Source organism: Lathamus discolor, chromosome 11, assembly GCF_037157495.1.
Source record: "Lathamus discolor isolate bLatDis1 chromosome 11, bLatDis1.hap1, whole genome shotgun sequence".
Classification (NCBI taxonomy): Eukaryota; Metazoa; Chordata; class Aves; order Psittaciformes; family Psittacidae; genus Lathamus; species Lathamus discolor.
Window position 1 is genome coordinate 13,606,079 of NC_088894.1, and position 19,090 is coordinate 13,625,168.

The 19,090-nt window shown below is 43.2% G+C and overlaps 1 protein-coding gene across 1 annotated transcript in view; it reads left to right on the forward strand.

Annotated features, from left to right (window-relative positions):
• Positions 1 to 19,090, forward strand: part of PTPRT (protein tyrosine phosphatase receptor type T) — a 475,914-nt gene that overhangs the window by 224,236 nt on the left and 232,588 nt on the right. The window contains exon 7 of the mRNA XM_065691506.1: positions 13,243 to 13,536. Within this exon, the coding sequence (XP_065547578.1) occupies positions 13,243 to 13,536 (294 nt within the window). The remainder of the gene's footprint in view (positions 1 to 13,242; positions 13,537 to 19,090) is intronic.

Genomic DNA, 19,090 nt, shown 5'->3' on the forward strand with positions numbered 1-19,090 from the left:
GGGTGAAGCCAGGTAGACACGGTTTTAATAGCCATACCTAGCAGTAGACCTCCTGGTGCAAGTGTTTTGTGTAAGATTTGACCTATAGTATTTTTCTCTAGTTCTTCTGAAGGTTGTGGTTATGTCTAACCACATCTAGTGACTTTTATTTGGGCTCCAAGGAGGGAATGTAAATTTACAAGTTTGAGGAATAAGTAGTTTTCTGTGGCACTGAAGGATGTTCTGACGAGGTACTAACTGGACTCTATTTGGACAGTGTAGGTTTCTGCTTGTGAAGACAAAAAATAAATAGAAGAAAACTGGAAGAACTGAATACTTTACTATGCATGATCAGGTCAGGTCCTTTCAGACACTTGTGCAAGACTGTTCTGGATGTTTTGTGTTGCTGTTCTTGCTTCCAAGTCTCTGTGTTTCAGTGGAATACTGCGGCTCTGTTTCATGCTGAGAAGTGCTTGCAATGGAATGTCTCACCAGGTCTCTGACAGGGATTACTGACAGCATGAAAGGTGAATTTTGACCCCAGCCTTAATAAAGGTGAAGTGATAAAATCACTAACACAGACATTCTTGATGATGTATATGACAGCTTATGCAGTGACTCCTCTGCTTAAAATTTGTTATCCACAGCAGCTGGAATTCCCTGTATACAAAGTCATGCAAAAGAAACCCTTGTGTGTCCTAACCACGTTATGTGCATAACAAATGCTTAGAAAATTAGCCTTTGATATTTTGCTTCAATGTGAAAGATGTAGCTCTAGAGTTCAAAATGGAGGTTTCCAAACTGGTGGCATTTCCGTGATGAACTTGTTTATCCATCAACGCTTCAAATCACAGAATAATGGACTTGAGCATAACGACTTCTCCGTTGAGTTGAGAAGAGTACGGTCCTGGTCCAAAGTGATAAACATCCCTTATAAAGGAGAAAAAGAACTTTGCAAGTCATGATTTGAAACTCTAATGCAGGAATAAAACTTTTGAACCTCATAGTTGGTCATTTTGCGTTTCAGCTGCTGATTCTTCAGTTTTACAGGATGCCATGTTGTTCAGATGCTGCTAATTGTGGGCTTGCTGTTATGGTAATTGGCATCTCTCAGTTTTGTTGTTATGACTACAGAGTATTCTGTAGCAGGCTGATAATGCAGAGAGATTGCAGCCTGCCTTGCTGGCTGAGCCTCATCACTGTTCCTTTCTGTCCTGTCTGTCTGTGTGTGCTGAGTTACAAGCTGTTTGGTGTAGAGACGGTTTGTACACTGTTTGTACAGTGCTTATCACCACCACGATAGAACATCACAGCGTACAAACACTGCAGGTGTGTGCAAATATGAACACATCTAATCCACTTCCCTCCATCAGTGGTGAGCTCAAATCCCACTCTGCAGTAGTGTGGTGCTTAATCAGATGCTCCCTTATGTTTAGGTAGTCCCATGATCTTGTTTCAAGCCAGAAATTGTGGATGAATTCCTCTTTCTTGATGATTCTTGGCCTGTTTGATAGCCATATTTAGGGAATACTGGTATTAAAAATGGTTAGGTTGTATATCAAAGCTGGTATACGGGTGTGCATCACCCTGAAAGTATGACCAGTTGTTATGATCTAAAGCCTATGTACTGTTCTTCATACTGTTAAAAAAAAAAAAAAGAAAAAAGTTTCTCCTACATCTTAGTAGATTTCCCAGCCTCTATTCCCTGTTTTTAGCCTTTGCAGCACACGCTGAACTCGGGAACTTACTAAATGTGTGCCTGGAGGGGACCAGACTATGTAAGAAACTCTCAGCTGATTAAAGCAGTAAATCCACATTGAATCTGAGCCTCCTCAGGAAAACACAGGTTCAATTTGTGTTGGTTGGGGAGTAATAATTTACTGTGAGCAGGAAACTCTAGATGGGAAAGTGTGCTTCAATGAAGAAACTATTAGTAATCTATTTAGTCATTGATGCAGATAATGCTTGGATATCTGCAGATTCTGGTTTAGGAAGGTGTGTAGCACAGTAAATACTCTAATAGCTCCTCAATAAAACCTTGTAACCTGCTGTTCTGCCATTGGAACAGATATTTTTATAATAGAGTTTTTCTTTGAAGGAAGCTGATTTGAGGTCATGGATATGCATAAATGGTATAATGGGAATCAAGCATAACTTCTTCTCTAGGTGAACAGGTTTCTGTTGCGTAACTTCAAATGCAGAAGGCTCCTGGCTGTGCAGGACCCTGGTTGAATTAACACTGGTTTTCAAATACAAGACCCATTAAAACCACTTCAGTCCTACAGCCTAAACTCCACAGGCCCTTGTGTAGCTCTTCCAAAATCTAAATAGGCTCCCAGATTTGTCTAGTGGTAGGAGATCTTATTTTTATGAACTGTGTCAGGGACAACACAACAGTAAGCAAGGATATGTATGGAACAAAAGAATTCCTTTACCAAGTGCCGAAATTCTTGGGAATATTTGAAAACTTATGAAAACCAGCAAAACTCTAATGCCCTGGGTTCAGCAGTAGCAGTCGTTTTTTTCCTCCTTGGTGGCTGGTGCAACGCTGTGTTTTTGATTTTTGGCCTGGGAACAGCACTGATAACGCCGATGTCTTTAGTTCCTGCTCAAATGTTTGGTCTGGCCAAGGACTTTGTGAGCCTCACGCTCTGCCAGGGAGGAGGGGAGGCCGGGAGGAAGCAGAGACAGGACACCTGACCCAAACTGACCAAAGGGGTATTCCATGCCACAGCACGTCATGCCTGGGATGTAACGGGGAGTTACCCGGAAGGACTAGTTCACTGCAGGGTTGGAGGAGGCATCGGTTGGTGCTCAGTCAGGTGGGGTTGGGCGAGTTATCGGTTGGCTGGTGCTGAGGTGTTGTATTGTCTTCCCTTGTTATTTCCTTTATCATTATTATTATTGGTGGTAGCAGCAGTGATTTGTGTTACACCTTAGTTACTAAACTGTTCTTCTCTCAGCCTGTGGGAGTTGCATTCTTTTCGATTCTCCCCTCCGTCCCTCCGGGGGTAGGGGGAGGGCAAGAAGGGGGGGAGTGAGAGGGGGAGGGCAAGAAGGGGGGGAGTGAGAGAGTGACTGTGTGATTTATGGATGACTTTTGTTTAAACCACGACATCTAACATCCAAGGATCCTGGAGCTCTGGTGGCCTTCAAGTTTAGGGGAAATACCCTGTTTGCTTTTCCTTAGTTGGGTATTGGATTTATGAGAAATTGGCCTCATGATTAGGGAATTGCTCCTGGTGTTGGTTTTTTTTTTTCCTGTCTGCTGCACCTGGGGAAATTACCAGCTCTCACTTCCCATCCCCATCATTTCTCTGCTCCTGGCTGCTCACCTGGTTGTAGCTCTAAGAATACATGAGTGCAAGTGTCACTCATTGTTCACTGCTGTAGATTGCTGTCTTAGGCCTTCAATCTCTTGTCTTTAATGGCTACAAAATAGGTTCCTTTATGACTAGAGAGGTTTTGAAATGTCTCCTCTCTGCTGTTTCACAGGTGACGTTGTGATATCGGGTTAAGACTCCTGAAATAGAATGGGCTGTATCAAACATGAAGTTCATGATGTTAGTGTGACTTCCCAGCTGTCTGCAGGTACTGTGTGCTGTTAGGAGTATACAGATAGTGTATGGATTCAATCTACACGATCCCCATGTTCCAAACCAAGCTGTGCTTCAAGGCTATTTTATTTGTATGAATGTGATTGATGTAAGAAGAAAAAGGAGAGAAGGCAGAAACCAAATTGGATGTAGTTTGCCTTGTCTCTAAATGAGCAAGGCTTTTAGGTACATCTGGGTGGATAAGATGGAATAAGCAGAGAAAAGTATGTTTTGAGAACGGTTCTCTGTATTGTTGGAGCATATTTAGGGTTAATGGGATTGACTGTCAGGTGTTCTTTCAGCTACATTCAGAAGGAGGAAGTTTGTTCATTCTTTGAGGAAAAAAACAGTTGGAATACACCAGAATGAGTGGGAACATTCAGTTCTGGTTGCGTGTCTCTGTAGCAGACCCGCTTCTTTTATGTGTGTTTTACACTGGCCAGAGACTGGTGTATGACTTAGTGGTGGAATAGATCCCTTTATGTTCTGGAAATCGCCATGGAACTTCAAGTTGTTCCTCCCGATGTTTATCTTGCAGACTATGATTCTTTTTGCCACCAGAAGCAAAGATTCTTGCGCCATTGACATGTCAATAAATGATGAGGTTGCTCACATAGCTGTATAAGCAGAGTGGTCTTCATGGAAGCACAACAGTTATTGGCAGCAACTTGGCTCATTTTCACACTTTGAGTATTTGTTGTGGAAGGATGATTTCATCTCTGTTGAGTTTCTAGGATGAAAAGTGCTACTTCAGATATAAACTACAGGGCAATTTCTGGAGGTGTTATTGTGAATGTTCTGGAGTCTGCCTAAGGAATATTTAAATAGCATTGATATCCTGGTGTTCAAGTAGTTTCCTTTGGTTTCCTGGGGAGTACATCTGTACTAACCACAGAGAAAGAAGACAGGAATCTCTTATATTTTTATGAACCATAGCTGTGATGATGGCAAAGCCTGCTCTTCCCCTATGCTGTGTGCCTCAGCCTGCCAGGTCTGTCATTTCAGTCAGTTGAGACAGGAGTGACTTCCAAAATGAGCACTCAGCAGAGGTCCTTTAAAAATTAGTCACCTTTGATTCATCCAAGGTTTGTATGAGTATGAGATCTGACCCATGTTCTTGCGCAGATGAATATCAAGCAAGTGTGCACTCAGGTGGCCATCCACTCTTGGACTTCATTGCCTGGATACTTGTTCATGCTGCTTCCCATGATCCAGGTGCATGGCTTGAAATGTTCTCTGTGTGTGTGTGTGTATGTACATACCATGGTGGATTCCCAAGAGCTCTGTCACTGATTTTGCTATGTCCATGACAGCTCTTTAGAGGCCATGTCAGACTTGACTTGCCTCCTCATGATCGAATGTGATCAGTGTTTCTCACAGACCTGTCATGGGAAAATAAATGCTTAAATGAAAATATTTTGCCGTATGGGCCAAAAAAGCCTTAATTTATATGTCAAGCCTGTCATATGCTTCTGTGGAGGGGGTCATAAAGCCTGCAGCCTCGAACACCAGAATGCATTTAGTCTCTGGCCCTACAGCCCTCCATTAATCATGATTTCCTATTATAAACCAACATACTCATACTCTCTTTACCAGCATATTGTGAGGATTCACTGTGAACCTGTCTTGAAATGTGCTGTCCTCCCTCTTCAAGCTGACCCAGCTCTGGGGTACATAATGTATTTGCAAGAAGAGAGATCAGTATCTGTGGTACAGCATCTGAATGGATGTTGTTGCGTCTGCAGGTCTCTGCCATGGTGGTCTCTCATACTTAAACTCCAGCCTGGCTATCGCCTCGGCTTTCCCTGCTGTTCTGCACATTTCTAGACAGTGCACAGGGTGGTAAAGGGCAGTGGGATGTTTAATTCCCCTCTTTGCCTTAAATGAAATGAAGAATCCTGCCTCAGGCTTTTCCTGCAAACCTAGCAGGCTGCTATGGATTACACCGCTTAATCAATCCAGAGAAACCATTCCATGCTGCTTCATAGTGGATAATACCTCCAGTCACTTGCCATTGCAGCAGCTTAAAGACTAATGATCCTTCAGTCTGCAGACAGAGATGTGCCGGAAAGCAAAAGGTGCTAAATAGCCACTGTAGACAAAGCTGTAAAATCCTTTTGCCTTCCTCCTTTCCCACCATCATAAGCTGGTAGCATAGCAACTGATGAAGCTGCTTGAACTTGAGTTGACCTGAAATTACATGTTTCACAGTTTATGTGTTTATTCCCGCTTTCTCCTTTTTTGGTGCATGTTGAGTTTACATTTCCAGTCCCAATAGGAGATCAGCAGCTTGTTCATGCAGAAAGCTGAAACAGATTTAATAACACATGATGTATGAGCTTAAATAGTCCATGGAGCTAGAAACACAAGGGAAAGATAAAGCTGCCCCTGGCTACGGACTGCTGGAGAGGACATTCTTTTTGATAGGATGTGAATGCAGCTTTCTGTATCTTTGTGCAGTCTTACTGGAGTCATAAGAAAGAAAGAAAGAAGAGCCTCACATAGACTGATGTTTCAAACTGTGGAATTGGCTGTAAAAGGAAGCAGCGTAGGTTCTGAGTATGCATAGGCTGTAGGAACCCTGGGATTATAGAAACTCAGACATAGGTCCAGAAGTGGCCTGCAACTTGACTGACCACTAGTGCATGTGCAGTTGAAGCACTTTCTGCTGGAGAAATCAGTGTTTTCACCAGAGTTTCTGGAAAGTGCCAGTACTTCAGTCTCCCTTGTCAAAGAAGAGACGATGCTTGTTTGTTTGTTTGTTTGTGGCTTTATTTTTCTGATCCCTTTCAGATATTCCGAATGCCTAAATTAATTGCAGGATCATAGAATGGTTTGTGTTGGAAGGGACCATAATGCTCATCCAGCTCCAACCCCTGCCACGGGCAGGGACCCCTTCCACTGGAGCAGCTTGCTCCAAGCCCCTGTGTCCAACCTGGCCTTGAGCACTGCCAGGGATGGGGCAGCCACAGCTTCTCTGGGCACCCTGTGCCAGCGCCCCAGCACCCTCACAGGGAAGAGCTTCTGCCTAAGAGCTCATCTCAGTCTCCCCTCTGGCAGGTTCAAGCCATTCCCCTTGGCCTGTCCCTACAGGCCCTTGTCCCAAGCCCCTCTCCAGGTTTCCTGCAGCCCCTTTAGGCACTGGAGCTGCTCTCAGGTCTCCCCTTCAGGAGCCTTCTCTTCTTCAGGCTGCCCCAGCCCAGCTCTCTCAGCCTGGCTCCAGAGCAGAGCTGCTTTAGCCCTCGCAGCCATCTTCTACTGCTCCTATTCATGATGTCAGTTTGAAGCTTTTTTGCAGTTGAAAAACTCAGAAAATTGCATGCACATTAAAAATGAGAGTTAATTGTCTGTGATTCCCAACCCTGGGGAGCTTGTCATTCTTGGGGATTACCTATGAGACAGCCTGTGTCCTGTGCAGGGGAGCCCTGTGAATAAAGGTTTCTTTCTAGCACTCAGTGCACAAGCCTCATATACATGTTCTGCTGTAGTCCTGGGGATTCTTATGTATCAATGCTGAGCCATCACTGAGGCATGGGAGTCTGTAGTCACCTTTATTTCCTCTTTTCCAGTACAAATAATGACTCAAAGAGAAGCATCCAGTTCTAATCCATGTGAGTTCTTGTAATAAGCTTTACAATTAGAGCACAGAGCCTTCCATCTAATTCACTTAATTTACACTGGGAAATGAGATAGTGTTCACCTAATCCGATGCTATTTTCTTCGTTATTAGAGAATGAAAGCATCCTCTGAGGCTCTCGTGCATCCAGGCTAAGCTTCTGAGACACAAATAGTGTGAAATGCTAATGAAACGGTGTGCTGCTGGAATTTCCCCTTGGTACCACTGCCCCTCTCCTTGAAACCTGTACCACCATTGGAATAGCTGGCAGGAGGCTCTACTCCAGCTCTTCCTGCTCTCAGCATCTTGTGTTTGATAAGTGACACTAATGCAGATGAGCTTTGATCAGCTGAGGTTTGTTCTGCTGTCTTGCATGGTGACTGCAGTGCTTTTAGGAAATGGTTAAGATGTTTTCTATTGCTTTATAGAAACTCTTGTAAGCATTACAGGGTTCTTTTCTTTAAACCTAGTTGCTTAATTTAGAACACATGTATTCAAATCACTGAGGACCTTTTCCACTGCTTCTTAAGGGGAAAATACATAGAGAGCATGTATTCTGCATTTTCATCAGGCTGCTGCAAGTTCTCCCTTAGTATGTAAGTGCTGCACCTACACTATTTTAAAGGGAATAGTCTTTGAATTGTGGGTTTGGGGGATGTCAGAAGACGAGCATCCTGCCAAATGTTGGGTCTCTTGCTCCACTGGCTTTCTTTGGTGACACTCTATGTTGTTGCCCCAGAGCTAGATCAGACTGCAGGTCTCCTCAGAGCACAGCAGAGGGGCAGGATTCCCTCCCTCAAAATCTTTTCTCATTTTCCTGGATTTTGGCTTTAATTACATATTCCAAATTGCTAATTGCAGAATTGGATCTGGGCATTTCTGGTTTGGAGCACACAAACTGTGCTGTTTGCTGGTGCAGTCTATCCATGCGGGTGAATTAAGGAATCACTTTATTAATGCCGCTGTCATACTCTTCCGACACTGTTGACATGTGCCACTGTTGTCAGCCTGATCTGTCACTGTGAGACACATCTGAATGTCTCTCTTTCAAACAAAAACCTGTTAGCATGGTGTCAGCACAGTGAAATAGTCTCATGCTAAATACTGTAAAAGTCCTTGTGCCATTTCTTTGTGCAGTAGATGGAACTGGGAGTTTGGACAATCCCTGGAAAACAAAATTCAATGGCTCCATTTACTACAGTAGTAGGAAGTGTGTTAATGAGCACTGCCAGGATAAATACTGTCATTAAGAGCTCAGAGTGCTTATTGCTGTGGTGTAGAACTAGAAAGGGTACTCAGGTTTGCTGCTCAGTCAAGTGAATCTCCAGTAGCCAGCAGCAAGGTTTGCAAAAGTGACAAATTCTGCCTAAAGGATGGAGGGGCAAAAAATCAGAACAAAGGCATTCAACATGATTCCGTTTTTATTTAGAACAGCTGAGTTTGCCTTCTTAAATGCAAATTTAAGTACCTGTGATCTCAGTAGCTTTTAAATTGCAATTGCCTGTGGTTGTTCTGTAGAAAACCATACAAATATGTTTTGTTCTTTATTGGTTTTGCTTAAAAAAGTTCTCAGAACTTAAAATTTGGTTCTCTTGCCTTCCAGTTCCATCCTTCTCCACTTGGCAAGCACAGTCCACAGCTGCTCATGTAGCTTGCAGTTCCCATTAGTAGAGGAATAAGCAGTGTCATGTTTGAAAACACAGATCCTGCTTGTTGGGCAAATGTCTTCTGGTAGCAGCTCCCATCCCCACCTCTTCAACCCCCAGAGAATGTTGAAGACTGTTATGATCTGATTTTGGAGCCTATGCTGTACATTGTATGTATGAGAACACTGTAGGGCTGTTTGTACGTGGTGCAGCCACCTTCTGCTGCTCTGCAGGCCTGGCCTGTGTGTGGAATCCACAGTGGATGGTTTGGAAGGGTTTCCAGGTCAGCAAGAAGTGTGGAAGGTGCGGACTGGATGGCCCAGCCAAATACAGACCTGCTTTTTCTCCTCTATTAAGCAGGCTTGGGTCAGGCTCCTCTGGGTCCTCTCTGGTTTTCTGATTCTCTTAGTCCAAAATTGAGAGGTTATTTCAGTGTTTGAGATTGTTGTGTGAGAAATTCATGTGTTGGCATGGTTGTTAAGTAACAAAACAACATACAGGTTAGTACTTTAGAAGCAGAACTGCTGAACCTTGTGATATACTGGTGTTCTGTAGCATAAGGGGTTCCTGTTGCCTAAAGCCATCCGGAGGCCATCACTGCAAGTTAAAGTTCCTGGTCATCTTGTCATTTTGTCAGATGGTCTTGTTATGAACAAGAAAGGAATTTTCAGGAAGTTAAGTTTTATTCCTAGAAGATCCATAGCTTAAGGGGTTTCTCCAGCTGGTTTTATATTTTCTATAATGCCTTTTTCTTATGGATTATTTCACAGGAAACAGTGATAACACTTGTTGGGGGACTTTTCTCCTATTTTTCAGTCTTCCAGTTGCATCTGAAGGATTCGTGGAGCGCAGTTTTCTTCCATCATTTAACAATTGCTTAGAATTGCCTTGCTTAAAAGATCACGTAAAGAAGTACTCCAGTAGTAGAGTAGAAACACTCAGGAGGAGTTTCCAAAGAGTAAAGTGTGTGTGTTTTTCACAGTAGTTGCAAATTATAGTATTTGTGGCATCGATTCTGTCAGAGCTCAAGGTGTATCTGCATGATGCTCTTAATCGTAGGGTTGAGTTTTAGGTATTCCTGCAAGGAGCAGGGAGTTGGACTCAATGATTCTTATTGGGTCCCTTCCAATTCAAGATCTTCCATGATTCTCTTTGGTCTTTTTTGCTCCTTGAGGTTAGTTTTATCACACTCTTTGCATTACTAAACTTTCTGTCATGTTAAAGCCCTAGCAGGGTTCTGCAGCTTCGAAGTTGTAATCCACAGCTGTATTTCTTCTTCTAATGAGAGGAGAAAGGCATATCCCACATTCCCCTCATGAATGCACAACTGGAACTGATTTGCACATCCAATAAAAGCTACTCATGTTCAGTAACTGCCTTTTTTTGAGCTTGTTCAACATAGCTCTTTTATTTCCTTGAAAGGGGGCAGCAGGGAACCACGTTTTTCTATGTCCTTCCATCTGGGATTCAGGCTAGATACTGTTCCAGTTCCAGAAATCCAGTTCCAATCGTCCTCAGTGCTGGAAAGCCTGTGGCTTTCTCCTCTGCACTTGGAGGGAAAGGGGGAAGGAGAAGAGCTGAAGAGGAACAAGAAGCCAAGACAAGGCTTCCAATACAAAACACTGTCTGAGTCAAATGGGGCTGGTTGGTCCCAGTTACATGTGCATGAGGCTGATCTCTCACCATGTCTTTTTAATCAAGGTCAGGTAGAGATTTTAATTAACCAGTGAGCTCACTATGTCAGGCTGGTCACCTGTCACTCACAAGTGAGTTTAGTTAGCAATGGCAAGAAATGGTTCTTAGTTATGTGCTACTTTTGGCTAAATGATGGGAGGCTCATGCCCTTCACTTGCAGGAACCTGGCGCAGAGTGATATTAAACAAATTGCTTCTTGTCCAGTTGGTGCCAGTAGGAAAGAGCACACCGTTTTCGGTGAGATGGGATTGAGCCTTCAGTAACTACTATAGGAGCTGTTAAATTTGGAAAATGGGAAGAGTATGGTTTAAACTCCTCATTTTCCAATATTCTGCAGCACCTGGTTTTCAAATGGTACTTATAAAGGGGGAAATTAATAGGGTGGAACCACCATCAGTTTTTGGGGGGACCATCACTTTTTTGTGGGGGAGGTTTAAATGTGACCTGCGATAGAGAAGACAGTAATGCTGTATAAATCTTAATTTAAATCATTTTGGCAATGGTAGTTTCAAGACATGCTAGATGAGATGTCCATGGCTGGTTTTAGCAGGACAAACTGCTCTATTAATTAAGTTCTGTCCCATAAATCTCTTCTAACTTGCAATCAAATCCCAAAGTAACCAGGATCATGCTGCTATTGAAGTCTGCAATCCAGGAGAATGGAGTTTAATATTTCATTTGCCTTGTGTTCCACTCGGATGTGACTTGTAAGATGTCATTTTTGCACTGGGAATAAAAAGCTCTAAGTCTATCTTTTAATTGCCTTGCACCAAGAAGCAAGTAATAAACTGTGATTTATAATAATTTGATTTTTTAATGAAAATGTATCCACATGCATTTCCTGAAAACAAATTTCTTGGACAAATCACCTTCCTAAGTCAAAACATAATCAGCCTGGCATATCAGAAAAGGGTTCTGGCAGGAGTTAGGGGAACAGTGCCAAATCAAAGCAGAAACAGGCATTCCACACAAAGCTTACCTTGCAACGATGGTTTTGGTTCACGTTGGATACCTGCTGCAGTGACAGTTCAGATTGCTTTTTGTTCCAGGGGTACAATGAACAGCTGCTGCAGTTGGTCTCAAGGAGACAGCTTGGTTCATTGCCGTTAGCCAACAGAAATGAAATTAATGATGTTTCAGTTGATCATTTTGTGTAATAATGGTTTCCACACATTAATTTCTCTTCATTGAGCAGATACTAACTTGCAATACTTCTCCCGAGGGGAAGGGCCCATCTTCCTCCCATCATGTGGTGCTCACGCTCCTTTCTTCTCCCATTCTGATTCTTCCAGTTCTGTGGGTTCTTTGAGGAATCACCTTTAAGCTAGGTTTAGAGTAACTGCCCCAGAACTCTAACATGAATGTTGTGTTGTAATGTTCATAGGTTACTTTTTCTGAGACAAAGACATCCTTTTGTCACCTTATTTTCACAACAGAAGAGAGTTTGTGTCCTTGGATCTGAGGGCAAAGCGCATTAGTGTGCGACACAGGGAGGGCCAGGGGAGGTTAAGGGAATTGCTCATAGTCTTGCACAGTTCAGCTCAGGTTTGAAGGTTTTCAAAACCACAAGGCATAGGCTGTTCATGCAGCTTCCAATATGCAAGTGTTATTTACACACTGATGAGAGGGGGAAGAATAAAAACTAGGCAGGCAGCCAGAGCCCTGTAGACATTTTATTTTGCTTCATTTTGGAGCTTTCATCGAAGGGTGCTGCTGAGATGTCTTTTATTGGTTTGCTTTTCTTTTTATCACAGAGGTGATATTCAGCAGCCAGGTTCCTGCCTCTTCATGATGCTTTTCAGACATCTGGGCACTCTTCAAGCCTCATAGAGACTTTGCTTGAGTGCCTTTACTCCTGAAGTTAAGCAAACTCTGTAATCGAACATGGCAGGAGGTGTTGATTCACTGCTGCCTCAGAGTTTGCCTTAGTTCTGAGCTACCACAAGCTCAGTTCTAGCAGAATCCTGACAACTGATATTGTCAACCATGGGAAGATCCCACGGTGAGGCCGTGGCACAGGGTGCCCAGAGAAGCTGTGGCTGCCCCATCCCTGGCAGTGCTCAAGGCCAGGCTGGATACAGGGGCTTGGAGCAAGCTGCTCCAGCGGAAGGTGTCCCTCCCCGTGGCAGGGGTTGGGACTGGGTGAGCAGTAAGGTCCCTTCCAACCCAAACCAGTCTGGGATTCTGTGATTGTTCTGTGATCCCTAGTGTTTAACTTCAGTAGTATTTTCTCACGCAGCCAGTGCTTTGATTTAAAACCACATCCTATCTTTAACCTTTCTTTTCCTTGGTAAAATCACAGAATAAGCAAGTCATTTGAGTTTTCCACTCACTGCTAATTGTGTCACAGTAAGCATTACACTCATTTATTTGGCTGAACCCTAATACCATGAGTAATGATTGTGATATTCTGCCATGTCAGGTCACAGGGTAGAGGAAGGGCTGTTGTACTGGAGCCTTTTTACATGCCAAGTGCACTCAGTTGTCTGTATTTAAAGTTTCTTTACCCCCTCACCCTACAGTATTATATTGAGTGCTATTGCTCAGATGTTTACAGTGGGAATAAGTGTAAACCTTCTGATCTCTTAAAAGTGACTTTGTGTCTTATTTTAAATCATAGCTGCTTTGAGGTTGCTGTATTCCTGCAAGTGGAAATTTGCTCCTTTAGCCACAATAGTCTCATGCTTCCACGATTTCTTGTTGTCCACAGAGCCCCCAACACCCATTGCCCCCCCTGAGCTGCTGGCTGTCGGTGCCACGTACTTGTGGATCAAGCCCAACGCCAACTCCATCATTGGAGATGGGCCCATCATACTGAAAGAGGTGGAGTACCGGACGACCACCGGGAATTGGGCTGAAACACACATTGTAGACTCTCCTAATTACAAGCTCTGGCATTTGGACCCTGATGTGGAGTACGAGATCCGGGTGCTGCTCACTCGCCCTGGAGAAGGAGGCACCGGCCCCCCTGGACCACCGCTCACAACAAGGACTAAGTGTGCAGGTAGGTTGCTACAGCTTCATAATACAGCAGAGATGATTTTGTTCACTTACTATCATAGTAACAAATGGTCTTCCGCACATCCTTGTAGATGTGCTTTGTCAGTGATCTGAATTAACATGATGAATTTTCCCATATCCTGGAATATTTTACTTCCAATTCCATAGGCCAGTGTTTAGGGAACTGTAGTTTTTATGCATGTTGCATATATGCCAAACTTTCTGCTCTGGTGTATGGCTGCTTTCTGTTGGAATGGTCCAGAGAATGAGACTTCTCCAACCAGTTTTCCAGTAGGCAAATTGTTCTTCTGTCAGACTGGTCTGATGGAAAATCTTCACCCTGTAAATGCATAAAAAAATCTATGTTGTTCTTGGCTAATAGTTCAGCTTTGGTTCTTAACAAGTAGTGCTGTCCATTCATGAGTGCAGTGTGGTGAAGAGGGAAGCATTTAGTTTCTTGTATTCCATTTGATGGAAGGGATTCCTCTCCTCACTCCTGGCAAAAAAACCTGTTCAAATGCTGTGCAGCATCTTCCCTTTTTCTTTCATATTGTGACAGATTGATTTTGATCCAGGGACAGGAAGCCTCTCTCCTCTTTCTAAGCCATATTGGCCTTCCCAGGAAAAATCAAGGGATCATGTTGCTCATGTTTCACATGTAATGGCTAAATATGTGGTTTCATACATACATCATCAGCCATAAAAGAAATCAAGCTCTGTGATTTGCAAGGGGATGAACAAGGCAGTTTTCTATCCAGCACTTTTTCCTACCACACAGCTGTCTTCTCAGGGTTTGCATTTCTGTAATGTTTGCAGCGTCCTCACTGTGCTGTGAACAAAGGACATATTAACAGGCTGCTTTCTTCCTTCTAAAGCCTTCCTCCCCACAGGTTAGTGGCTTGCAGCAAGTGGATTGAGGTAATGCAAAGCTTACACAAAAGCATTCTGGTCCCAGTTACTCTTTCTGACCAAATAGCAAGGCTGAAGTGGGAGGAATGCCTCAAGAACAGCCAAATCCTTCCTGGGATGGGTTTGAGCAGTGCAGTGTTAACCTTCCTCACCCACTGTCCCATCCTGAGCATCCCCAGCAGCACCCTCTTCCTCTACCAAGAGAGGAAGCTGGGGAGGTTGTATGCATTGTGGGGCAGGGAGGTACATCCTTACTGCCTTTCCTTTACTATACAGGTTATATACAGTGAACGTTTAATGCATCTTTAGAAGAATTGGTAAAAACCATAAATTTGAGCTTGAGAATGTGGTGTGGAGTTGTTTGCTGTGTTCGGCATCTGTCCGTTGGCAGAACACAGATGTTTGGAGGCTTTTCTGCAGTTAGGTGGAAAGCATGAAGTGATGTGGGTGGTGTCCTGACCTGTTTGGGAAATGGGCACATGCTCTGGTGCTCATCTTTGGCTGTCTGCTCCTGTGTGGTCACATTCTCTAACCCACAGCAGAAATAACTGCAGGCCAGGCCTGGGACTGGGCATTTGCAGATGGAAGTGGGATGTGCTGAGCTGGTGTGGTTCATGTGCTGGGACTCTGCAGACACACTCTGCAGCAGCCAAACTGGTCTGCATTACCTTTGAAGGAAAGCATGCTTTACCTTACTGCAGGGGTAAACATAAAACAACAGAAAGGCTTTGTGCTGAATGATGTCTTTTACTGGATCCCCAATTGCTCAGCACAGGTATCAATGGACATCATGAAGGATGCTGTGGATAATCTGTTCCACTTGGCTGAGCTGAGACACTCACTGTTTTCTGTCCTAATTTACTAATGAAAATCTACCTGGAGAAGGTCATTCTGTTAATGGTAGTTGTCATACAGAGCTTGTGGAAATTGATGGTGATGGCATTTAGGTTCTTTGGGGTGGAGAAATTGTAATGATCTTGAGAATGGATTTGAAGAAAGGGAGAGATTTACCCAATATCTGAAGATGTACAGCTTCCGCAAAATGCTAGCTGGTACGATGGACGGGAAAATGCAGCTCATTATTTCAATTTCCTTGTGTTGTGGAACTCCCTCAAATACCCTGTTTTGAGGATAATTACACAGAACTTCCATGGTAAAGATACTAAATATTGCGCTGAACCAAGAAGAGAGTGCTACTTCCTTCATTTTTCCTAGAGCACCTAATGACATCAGTGAAAAGGGCAGGGTTTTAAATAGGTGAGAGATGAGTGATGCTGCTTTTTTCAAGTGAAATTTTGCTTTTTTTAATTTGTCAGCATTTTTTCTTAACAAGAGGCAAGTACCAAACTGCTACACATCTGTATGCAGTCAGGAGATGACTGGAGTTGTCCTATTTTACTGGACTCTTTAGTGTTAGCACTGTGTTTATTAGAGCCTCTAATAAGAGATAACAAAATCAGCTGCAGAAGTAATGGTAGAGAATATCACCTAAACTGGTGAAGAAGTAGTTATTTATTTAAATAGATATTTAAGTAAATACTTTCTTCCCTGTGAGGGTGCTGAGGCGCTGGCACAGGGTGCCCAGAGAAGCTGTGGCTGCCCCATCCCTGGCAGTGCTCAAGGCCAGGCTGGACACAGGGGCTTGGAGCAACCTGCCCTAGTGGAAGGTGTCCCTGCCCGCCCGTGGCAAGGGTTGGAACTGGATGAGCTTTAAGGTCCTTTCCAGCCCAAACCAGTCTGTGAGTCTATGGTTAAATTGCAAGAAATCAGTGTAACTATAAACAGGTGTCTGCAACCTTCCAACAGTGAGAAGTCAATGTCCCTTTTACTAAACAATCTTATTGGTGTCTTTTCACACAGGCATTGGATGTTCACATGCTAGGGAGTAGCTGCAGGCATAGCCTCACCTTGCAATGAGATCTTTTTTCGTTGTTATTTTCATCTCTAAATCAGAAGAGGATTTGGGAAAGGCCATGTTTTGCTTCCACTTCAAATCAAGCATCAGAAGCTCACTTACAGAGTTGTAGTTGTCTGCTCTGAGTTTCGTAACTCTCAACCTTGCGAGCAAAAGCATGACCAGAATGCAGAGCATGAGCTTACAGCGTCATTGTACCGTGATGTAACTCGTATCATGATCATTGATTATTTTCTGGTTGTTGATCAGAATGAATGGTAGTTGATTTCATGGACTTCAAAAAGTTTTTCATTATATAAACCCCATAAAAACTAATTATGAAAAGTCTTGCTCTGAGCACAAAGTTTTATTAAACTGGATAATATCTCATCTAAATTTCTGTAACCAATATGTGCCTGGGCATCTGTTACCCACTGGCAATGCTTTTGGTTTCTACATGACAACATTACAAGACTTCATTTCTATTTGATCTTTAGAGATGATACTGAAAATTAAATCCCAGTTTGGCTCCATCCGGGAAAAGCCAATGGCCAGAAAACATGGCAAACCCGGCCCTTGGAAATGAGTGATATTTATTTAGGGTTTTGTGACCTTGAGGCTTGGAAACAGGAAACTTTCCAGTCTGACAGGAGAATTGCTTGGTAAGGAATGGGAGGGGAGAAAAAGTCCTGAGAAATGCCATAATTTGCCCCCCAGTAAGTAATTCTTCATTGAACATGCTTATCACAATGGGAGGTTTGTCCTCATATGAAAAACCTCGCATGGTTCTCATGCAGCCCATCTCTTCAGATAAGCTGCTAGAGACTGTGTAATTCAGCAGGAGGATGTGATTTAGCTCCTGGAGAAAAGAGCAGTTGTCAAGATCAATACTCAATTTTTGTTGTTGGCCTGGGGAAATAAAAGTTACTCTTGAGCTGTGTGGCTGAATTCAATACTTCTCTTACAGTCAGTCGGGATAAAGTAGCTGATATAAATGCAAATGGTCTGTACATTCAGAGTTTGATACAGTATTGCAAGGGAGTTGGAAAACCTCTTCCTTATTATTAAAGGGTACTTTGTTTCTATGAAATCTTGAGAAGTTTAGAACTGGGAAGCAGCTTTTGCCTTTTTGTTTCTTCAGTTTAAGGCCACATGTCTTATAGAAATGTTTTGGTCTATTGATCTGTTACAGATGTTAGGAAAAGGAGGGAGCTGTGTACTGCTGTGAAATGCTCAGACTGAACAACCAACAACTTCATTGTGCGCTGAGTTAAAATAACTTTTACAACAGGTTCATAAATGCTTCTGATTTCATTTCAAGGTGATAACTCCCATTAAATAGGAAACATTTACGTGGTAATGTTGGAAACTAAGATTGAGGGGTGCTGCACTGCCTTCATTTTGTACTGGTTTTCAAGCTTACAAAGAAAAACCAAACACCCTGAAAAAGGCTGATCTATGAGTCAAAGCACTGCACAAATAGCGTGTGGAGGGTTTGAAAGAGTTCTGTATAACTGATGTGGAGGTATTATTGCAGTCACTCATTTACAGCCTAATTTAACTTGGGAGTTAGTCTAAGCCTTGTCCTGAAACATGCATCGCTTCCCTGTTAATATTAGTTAAACTTTTGGCCCCACTGTCTTTATAACTTTAAATGTAGGCAGTGGTGGGAACAGATGCTGTTTTAGTAAGTTTGCTACTGTTGGCTAGTACTTCTATAGAATATTGGCAGTGAAGGAAAACCTAACCTGGGTTTCTTGTTTCCTGTGTTGCTAAGTGCTGTGAGGGCCTTTCTTCCCTCAGCGGTAGTAAGACAAACCTTTGCCATGCAGGTTGTGCTTGTGTAGGGTTTTGCTGTCTTCTAAATTTCCTGGAATAAAGGCTCATGTAGCACAACAAAATGCTGCTGCTGTTCTCTTGATAGCAGCTGTTCCCAAGAGCAGTTGAGGTGTGCTGTTGAGGATATGGCATCATTTTGTGTCTGCCTTTTGGAATGTGGATCCTGTGAAGCCTGTAGGACCAGTACCAATTTCAGTGACTTTACGTAGCTTGATGACAAACTCTGTCCTTATTCCACCTCAGTAGCCTTTGGCATGACAGCTACAGAGATAAGAGTAGAGTTATAAAAATATTCTTTCCTTTTGATTCTTGATCCTCAGTTTGCGCTTAGGAACAGCCCAACTGTGTTGCTGAAAGATAGGGGCTTCATCTGCATCACATCCCCATAGCTGCATCACATCCCTTTCAATGCAAAATGATGGTTTTCTGTGCCAGCTTGATTAAATAGATAATAAATGTATCTTGACTTCTGTTTATTCTTTCCCCCTCCTCACTTTGTTTTTGAGAGAGCAGAAGGACAGCATCCACCCTTTAAACATGGAGAGAAAAGGCAGGTGGAAGAGAAGGGGAAGTACTTCTGGGTGACTGACATCCTGTAGCTGTGAGCTCTGCCAGGTCTCGGCTTCTGTTCAGCCCAGAGCACGTCCCTTCAGACCTCTTGAAACAATACAGACAAGTGAACTACAGAGCTCTGTAGGAGGCAAAGTGTACTTCAGGTTTCTCTTCAAGTTGGGGTGCAGGTGGTTGCATGATAGGAGTGCTCCAGGCAAAAGATGTCTTTCTGAGCTATGTTTGTGATATAACAGGAGGGATGATCTATATGGAACAGAAGGAATTTGGGAGGAGAAAGGAAAGTAATTGAATGGTGAAAGGGGAAGTGCTGTGCACTTCGGGTGACTGGGTGAATAAAAGCCAG